The sequence below is a fragment of the Carcharhinus amblyrhynchos genome, chromosome 9 (genome assembly GCF_965287045.1).
Source record: "Carcharhinus amblyrhynchos chromosome 9, sCarAmb.v2.hapA, whole genome shotgun sequence".
NCBI lineage: Eukaryota > Metazoa > Chordata > Chondrichthyes > Carcharhiniformes > Carcharhinidae > Carcharhinus > Carcharhinus amblyrhynchos.
Genome location: NC_137332.1, coordinates 29,577,491 through 29,585,852, shown reverse-complemented (window position 1 = coordinate 29,585,852; position 8,362 = coordinate 29,577,491). Strand labels below are relative to the sequence as shown.

Below are 8,362 nucleotides of genomic sequence, written 5' to 3'. Positions count from 1 at the left end.
AAACAGGTTACTTCCAATAAAATATGTTGCCTCTTCTGTAGTTGGGGCGACAGGGGTTTGCACTGTTGTTTCACAGCACCAGATTTCTGGCTTGGGTCACTGTCTGTTTGAAGTCTGCACATTCTCCCTGTGTCCGCGTGAGCTTCCACCGAGTGCTCCAGTTTGTTCCCACTGTGTGCTGGTTAGGTACGTTGGCCATGCTAAATTCTCCCTTCGTGTACCTGAACAGGCACTGGAGTGTGGCAACCAGGGGATTTTCACAGTAACTTCATTGCAGTATTGATGTAAACCTACTTGTGACACTAATAAATATATATTTCGGAAGGCTATCATCAGTCCGCCTGTATATTCTGTCCCTGCACAGGACACCTGTCTCCACTTCATCTAAGGAAGGAGTAGCAATTCAAAGCTTTTGATTTCAAATAAACCTGTTGGGGACTACACAACTCGATGTTGAGTGGCCTCTCATCTTTTATATATATGTATAGTTGGAGCTGACTGGAAAATGGATGTGCAAACATATTTTGACATTTCTGGATTGTGTATTACTCTAACTGGGGAAGGGAATACATTAATTCTCAACCCCCCCCCCAAAAAAAAACTCACAGTTCTTCAATCTGTGTGACGAAAACTACTTGACAAGAGTGGCTCTAGCGTTGTGAAGAGGATGTGTCAGGCATGCGCAGCAGACAGGGGAGGAGGCTGACGCGGTTGTCTGACTGTGCGAGAGAGAGAGGGGGTAAGGCTGCTGCTATTAGCTCACTTCCCGGAGCGCCTTTCTCTCTCTCTCTCTCTCGCTGTCTTCACTCGCGCACGCAGGGGCATCACCTGGCGGGACTCGCGGCGGTCAGGTAAGTGCGGGGCTTGGCGAACCCCCCCCCCCCCGTCCGCACCAAGATGTCCCAGTGTGACTGGAGAACGCCTTTTGTCCTCTTATCCAGGCGTGGCATTGCCCGTTATTGATTACATCACTTGTTGAATGTGCATAGGATGCACTTAAGAAAAGTAGACTTTTCTTGGGGAACGAATGCAATTTGAAAAAAAAAGTTTTTCCCTATTGACAAAACCTTATTTTGGAGGGTTTGGAAATATGTGCATCAGGTTGTCTCCCGCGCTAGTAAAACTAACTTTTAACCGAGTTAGCGGTGTTAACTTTATGAAACCGGCCTTTATCCCAAGTTAAGGCTTTTAAGAAAAAGTTATTATATTGACAAAACTTTTATTTTTGAGGGTTTGGGAATATGTACTTCAGATTATCTCCCGCGTTAATAAAACTAACTTTTAACCGGGTTGCTGGTGCTAACGTTATAAAATTCCAAATTAAGTTTATTTTTATTCGCCCTCCATCCCCCCTCTGACAGCAGTCACTGCATTGAGATCGATGCAGGCCTAGACTGGGGCAGTTTTGGGGTCGTTTCCTGTTGAGTACAGGTTCCATTGCAGCAGTCCTGCCCTGCCCTGCAAGTGCCAGGCGTGTTTAAAACCGTTCTAGCGCACGAATTAGCAGTAAAGGAAGAACTAGTCATCCCTCTTGCCGCTTTTTTCACACCACAACTTCGGAACGCTATCTAACTTACTGAGAAAGAGGGCAGAAGAGAGAGAAAAACGTGCAGGTTTGGAGATTACAAACGCACAGGGAACTGGAAAGAAAGGGTATCCAAAAGTCCAGCAAGCTCACGCCGAGGAGGTCCGTACTATATTCGGCTCTCCGGGACTTTTTTTTTAAAGACGCTTGACTCATCAAAGGAGTTGGAAAGAATGGAGATACTAAGATTGTTGTGAGCTGAAAGGTTTCTACGAAAAGAAAATTGATGCCTGCGTTTTGTGCTTTCAACTCGAAGACAATGAGTTTGTTTCAGGACAAAAAAACAGAAAAATCGAACAGGGAGGGTCCAAACAGAAAAAAACATAATCGGATAGCTATTCTTCTGCCTCTGCACCCCCCAGTTGCAGAGGTAGTTTAGTTTGTACAATAGCTACTTGCCAATTCTGGTTAGATGACAATCTGCTTGGTTCTGTAAGATGGACCAGTCAGGTGAGAACAATTGTGGGGTTGTGCTAATGAACACATCGGAGTCCTGTTAATTCTGAATAAAAGTGACAAGCTACCAATTTACAAAGATGTATTCTTGAAGTGTTAGGTGGATTGGCCATGCTGGATTGCCCCTTTAGTGTCCCAAGATGTGTAGGTGGATTAGCCATGGTAATTGTGTGGAGTTACAGAGATAGGGCAGGGGAGTGGGCCTGGGTAAGATACTCTGTCAAAGAGTCAGGAAAGACTTGATGGCCAAATGGCACTTTCTGCACTGTCAGTATTCTATTATTCTAAGTGCAGTGAAAGATGCATTACTTACTTAAGATAATTCCATTGATTGCTTTCTGTGAGCATAATCATTATCTCATTACATTATTGGTACATTGTTACGATCCTAGCTGACACTGGGCAAGTCAGATTTTTAAAAATTCAGTCAAGGGACATGGGCATCGTTAGCTGGCCAGCATTTATTGCCCATCCCTAGTTGCTCTTGAGAACATGGTGGTGAGCTGCCTTCTTGAAACATTGCACTCCATGTGCTGTGGGTTGACCCACAATGCCTTTAGGGAGGAAATTTCAGGATTTTGATACGGTGACTGCAAAGGAACGTTAATATATTTACAAGTCAGAATGGTAAGTGGCTTGGAGAGGAACTTGCAGGTGGTGATGCTCCCAAATATCTCTGCCCTTAAGGTGTTGTCTAAAGATCTTGATAAATTTATGCAGTGCACCTTGTAGGTCGTACCTACTGCTACTGCTGAGCAGGATGGTGGAGGGAGTGGATATTTGTGGATGTGTCAGTCAAGTGGGTTGCTTTGTCCTGAATGGTGTCAAGCTTCTTGAGTGTTGTTGGAACTGTATCCATCCAGGCAACTGGGGAGTATTGCATCACACTCCTGACTTGTGCCTTGTAGATGGTGGACAGCCTCTGGGGAGTGATGAGTTACTCATCACTCATAGTATTCCTAGCCTTTGACCTGCCTTTGTAGCCACTGTGTTTATGTAGCAAGTCCAATTGAGTTTCTTGTCAATGGTAACCCCAAGGGTATGGGGGATTCAGTTTAAAGTCAAGGGACAGTGGTTAGAGTGTCTCTTTGATGGGCATTGCCTGGCATTTGTGTGGTGTGAATGTTACTTGCCACTTAACCAAGCCTGGATATTGTCCACATCTCGTTGCGTGTGTACGTGGACTGCTTCAGTATCTGAGGATTCGCAAATCATGCTGAACATTGCACAATCATTGGCGAACATCCCCACTCATGACAGAGGGAAGTTCATGGATGAAACAGCTGAAGATGGTTGGACCTAGGACACTATCCTGAGGGATGTCCTGGAGCTGAAATGACTGACCCTCCACAACCACAACAATCTTCTTATGTGCCAGGTATGACTCCAACCAGCAAAGAGTTTGCACCCTCTAACACCTATTGATTCCACTTTCACTAGGGCTCCTTGATGCCACACTTGTTTGAATACGGCCTTAATCTCAAGGGCTGTCACTCTCACCTCACCTCACCTCTCCCTCAACTCTTTTGGCCATGTTTAGACCAAAGCTGTAATGAGGTCAGGAGCTGAGTGACCCTGGTGAAACCCAAACTTGGTGTTACTCAGCAGGTGCTGCTTGATAGCACTGATGACCCGTCCCATTACTTTATTTATGATCAAGAGTAGACTGATGGGGTAGAATTTGGTTGGGTTGGGTTGGATTTGTCCTGCTTTCTGTGTACAGGACATATATCTGGACAATTTTCCACATTGTCGGGTAGTGTTATAACTACTGGAAGAGCTTGGCAAAGGGAGCAGTAAGTTCTGGAGCACAAGTCTTCAGTGCTATTGCTGGAATGTTATCAGGACCCATTGCCTTTGCAGTATCTGTGCCTCTAAACATTTCTTGATACCATGTGGAGTGAACTGAATTGGCTGGAGACTGGCACCTGAAGTGCTGGAGACCACTGGAGGAGGCTGAAATGGATCATCCGCTCGGCACTTCTGGCTGATGATTGGTGCGAATGCTTCAGCCATGTTGTTTGCACAGATGTGCTAGGTTCCTCCATCATTGAGGGTGGGGATACTTGTGGAACCTCTTCCTCCAGTGAGTTGTTTAATTGTCCAGCATCATTCATGATTAGATGTGGCAGGACTGCAGAGCCTGGATCTGTTTATGGAATCACTTAGCTCTGTTTATCACTTGCTGTCTATGCTGTTTGGTAGCTTCACCAGATTGACACCTCATTTTTAGGTGTGCCTGGTGCTGCTCCTGGCATGCTTTCCTACATTGTCCATTGAACTAGAGTTGATCCCCTGGCTTGATGGTAATGGTTGAGAGGGGAATATGCCAGGCCATGAGGTTGCAGATTGTGCCGGAGTACAGTTTTGCTGTTCTTGATGGCCCACAGCACCTCATAGATGCCCAGTCTTGAGATGCTAGATCTGTTTGCAGTCTGTCCCATTTAGCACATTGATAGTGCCGCACAACACGATGGAGGTTATTCTCAATGTGAAGGTGGGACTTCATCTCCTTGAGGACTGTGCGGTTGTCACTCTTAATGATACTGTTGATGGATCCTCTTTTTTAAACCATGGAGGAAAGTTGTTGAACAAATTCACATGAGCTTGCTGATGGACGTTTAACACATAATAAAATATAAGAAGTAAAAATGAACTATTATACCAGATACAGTGGCACAATGGCACAGTGCTTAGCACTGCTGCCTCACAGCGCTAGGGACCCAGGTTCGATGCCGGCCTCGGGTCACTATCTGTATGGAGTTTACACGTTCTCCGCGTTCTGCGTAGGTTTCCTCCGGGTGCTCCCGTTTCCTCCCACGGTCTGAAGGTGTGTGGATTAGATGGATTGGCCATGATCAATTGATCCTTAGTGACAGGGGTACAGGTAGGGTAAATATGTGGGCTTATGGGGATAAGGCCTGAGTGGAGTTGCTGTTGGTGCAGGCTTGATATGCCAAATGGCCTCCTTCTGGATGGCGTGGTGACACAGTGGTTAGCACTGCTGCCTCACAGCTCCAGGGACTTCAGTTGATTTCCAGTTTGTGTAATTGTCTGTGTGGAGTTTGCACATTCTCCCAGTGTCTACGTGGGTTTCAACAAGGAATCACCCCCAGGGTTTCAATCTTGTGTTCTGAGAATCCTTTACCCTAGATCTCTAAGTGTACTCAAGCTTTGCCTTCCAAGCACATTTTTAGTTCTTTGGCCACGCCAAGCAGAACACCACAGTTCCAAAAGGGTACCTTTTATCCTTCAGGCCTACAGCACTGAGCACTGTGGGCTGCCTCTTTGGATCCTCTGTGCTTCTTTCAAGCCCACTTTGGTTGAAGTCTGCTCCTTGCTGCTCTGTCTTTAAATTGGAGCCTTTTTCACTGCTCCTTAATCCTAATTTTACTTAAGGGACCTCTTTCTAATCCTGCTCGTAGTCCCTTACCTGAAACTTCCTTGGGGAACTCTTTCTAATCCCTGTTGTTGTTCCTGCTTGAGACTTTCTTCTGGGTCCTCTTTCTGTTCCATCCCCTATGTTGGGACCTTCTCCCTGCCCCCTCTCATGACTTGCTCCCTGGGAGAAACACTGCACTGCGCTGTAGTCTGGTTCAGGTCACCTGATCTGCACTTTTGTGCCATTTCACTTAATTTTTTTTTCTGTGTGGGGCCAGTTCCCAGCCTGAAGCATGTTTCAAAAAAAAACTTACTGCACATGTGTGGCTCCTTCTTGATTGGTGCATGTACAGAATGCCCTAGTTCCTGACATTGATTGCAAATTTAAATTTAAAGTAAGTATTTGCATTTCTTAATATGTTGATACAAAAATGTATATGGGAAAGTTGAATATGTACTGATGGAAAGTTGATATCATGTTGGCTATACATGTAGTTCCAAACATTTGTTTTTGAAAAGCAGTTTGGCACTATTGTCATGAATATTGCTCATTTAGGGTGAGCAAAGAAATCTTGATTGTCCAGGAAGTAGAATGTCAACCTCCATTCAAGGAAGTTGAATTGATGATTTTACTTATAAAAAGGCAGGTCATGGGTGGAAGAGGCCTAGTCTCAAAGGTTGAATTGACACGAGATTAATTGGATATGTACCAGGATAACAATTTTATTGGTAAATAATTTGTAACTGAGGAAAGGCAGAAATGCTAACTGGGTTTCAGTAACCTTTCTGAGATCATTGTGGAGTGCTATGTCAATATAATTATCACATAGCTGTTAGATGGTCTGTATAAGATTTTGTTGTCTTTTGAATCAGGTTCATAGATTTAACATCTAGATAGATAAATTTCAAAAGGGTATTTGCCATCAAAGAAATGTAGCTGAAACCATCATTAAAATATAGTGGTAGCATTACACTTGCAGAAGACAAATTGCAGTCATTTTAGCCTACCTAGTCATAGTATTCCCTTGGTGCAATTTTAATAACCATGAATCTCATTTGTTAATGTGAACCTACTCTGATTCCTTTTAGACTCATTATGATTTCTTGTTTAACCACAATTTATATGCAGGAACAAATATTTTCACATGTCAATTAACTGATCCAAAACAGAAATTCCACTTTCTCCAGATATCACATTAAAAAGCCTCTATTTCAAACGGTGTTCTGAATAAATCTGAGAATTACTATTATTCCGGATTTGAGTGTGAGGCAACCACCAAAATTAATTTATCTTCTGTAGTACCTGTAAAGGAGAAAAAGTCTCAAGGTCCTTCAAAGTAAGGAGACAAAAGCAGAGCTGTCCTGGAAAAATTAGGAAATGACCAAAAGCAGGGATGTAGGCCATGTTTGAGTAATGTGTGTGAGTAATCTGTTCCACGTGCTATTTTAATTGAGGAAAAAGCTTCTCCAGCATTTCTGATTTAACTTATTGTTTTTCATTTGTAGATAGTTCTTTTGCACTGAAATTCTGCATTTGCCAGAAGTGCTAACTTTGGATATAATTGTTTGCACAAATTGTATCAGCTGTCTTCTCAGCCTTTTCTTTTTCAAACAGGAAATAATCGTCAATCTTTAATTTCTTTCGTGTTATTTCCCTTGCAGTCAAGGATCAACTGTGCAGTCCTTTTTCTATAGCTTCTCCAATAATTTAATATCCTGTTTGGGACAGCGAGATCAAAATTGCCTTCTGCCTTTTTGCTCCTCCTTGCTTTTAAAAGCCGTCTCAAATCCCACCCACAGCCCTGTTTTTGGTCATTTCCTAACTTTTCCAGGATTGCTCCACTTTGAAGGACATTGAGACTTTTCCTCCTTTACAGGTACTATAGAAGATGAGTTAATTTCAGTGGTTGCCCCACACTCAAGTCTGGAGTAATAGTAATTCTGAGATGTATTCAGAATACCGTTTGAAAGTGAGGCTTTTTTGTGTTAAATCTGGAGAATGTGGAATTTCTGATTTGGATCAATTAATTGACTTGTGAAAATAGTTGCTCCTGCATATTAATTTAGCCCGATTCAGCAAAGGGTTTCATAAATCAACCCTCTGTGTACTCTCACTAACAATGAATGCAAAAGAGGATGGTAATTCTTCATGCAGTTGGCAGGGTGATTTTTATGCGCTTGTGTAATCAAAATGTTTTTAGCAGCGAGGAAAAGAACACAAATCAACTGCTTTTTCCATTGCTGCTGTTTGATTTAACAGATATTGTAATATTGTCCAATAGTAATTTGATTCAATAGTTTCTCATCAGAAACAAATTCCTGGTTGGTTGTGTGGCATTATTAGTACAGTGTTTAGGGAATGATGATCTACTTATGATATGAAGTTGAGGAATGGCTTTAAAATTAAGGATTCACCTAAAGTTTATAGTCAGACCTTATTTCAGTTAGTTTTTCAGATGTAGTGTTAAACTGAGACCATGCATGCCCTGTCAGGTGGGCATAAAAGATCCCATGACACTATTTTGAAGGAAAACAAGGGAGTCAGTCATCTGCATTGTCATGGCCATGTTTGTCCCTTAATCAACACCCCAAAAAGATTACCTGATTATTATTACGTTGCTATTGGTGGGACCCCGCTGTATGGAAATTAGCTGCCATGTTTCCATTTTTCTGTATTATTTGTGCTTTATTCAAACTGCTGCTACATAATTCCTTTTTTATTAGCTGCTTGAATGAGTACTTCTTGTACCTTGAGCACTTGCCACTAGATTGATGTGGCTTTACAACTGCTAAACTTATTTCTGAGCAAAATGGAATTTTCTTGATTTCTCCAAGCAAACTTCCTGCTTCGTCCTCGTCTGAAACCAACTGTGCCTTATGAGAACTGCTTTGTTTCCAAGTTGTATAACTTGACCTGTCCATTGTTTCTGTGTGCTTCTT

General features: G+C 42.7%; 1 protein-coding gene across 2 annotated transcripts in view; it reads left to right on the top strand.

The window, feature by feature from the left end:
- Positions 1–785: 785 nt before the first annotated feature.
- elovl8b (ELOVL fatty acid elongase 8b) overlaps positions 786–8,362 on the top strand; it is a 47,501-nt gene continuing 39,924 nt past the window's right edge. The window contains exon 1 of one of the 2 annotated variants that reach the window (XM_080195383.1): positions 786–851. Coding sequence is in view for 1 of the 2 variants with exons in the window: in XM_080195382.1 (XP_080051508.1) it covers positions 2,023–2,035 (13 nt within the window). In the remaining variant the exon portion in view is untranslated. Of the gene's footprint in view, positions 852–1,947; positions 2,036–8,362 lie in introns of those variants that run through there. The other variant, XM_080195382.1, reaches the window with a different exon arrangement.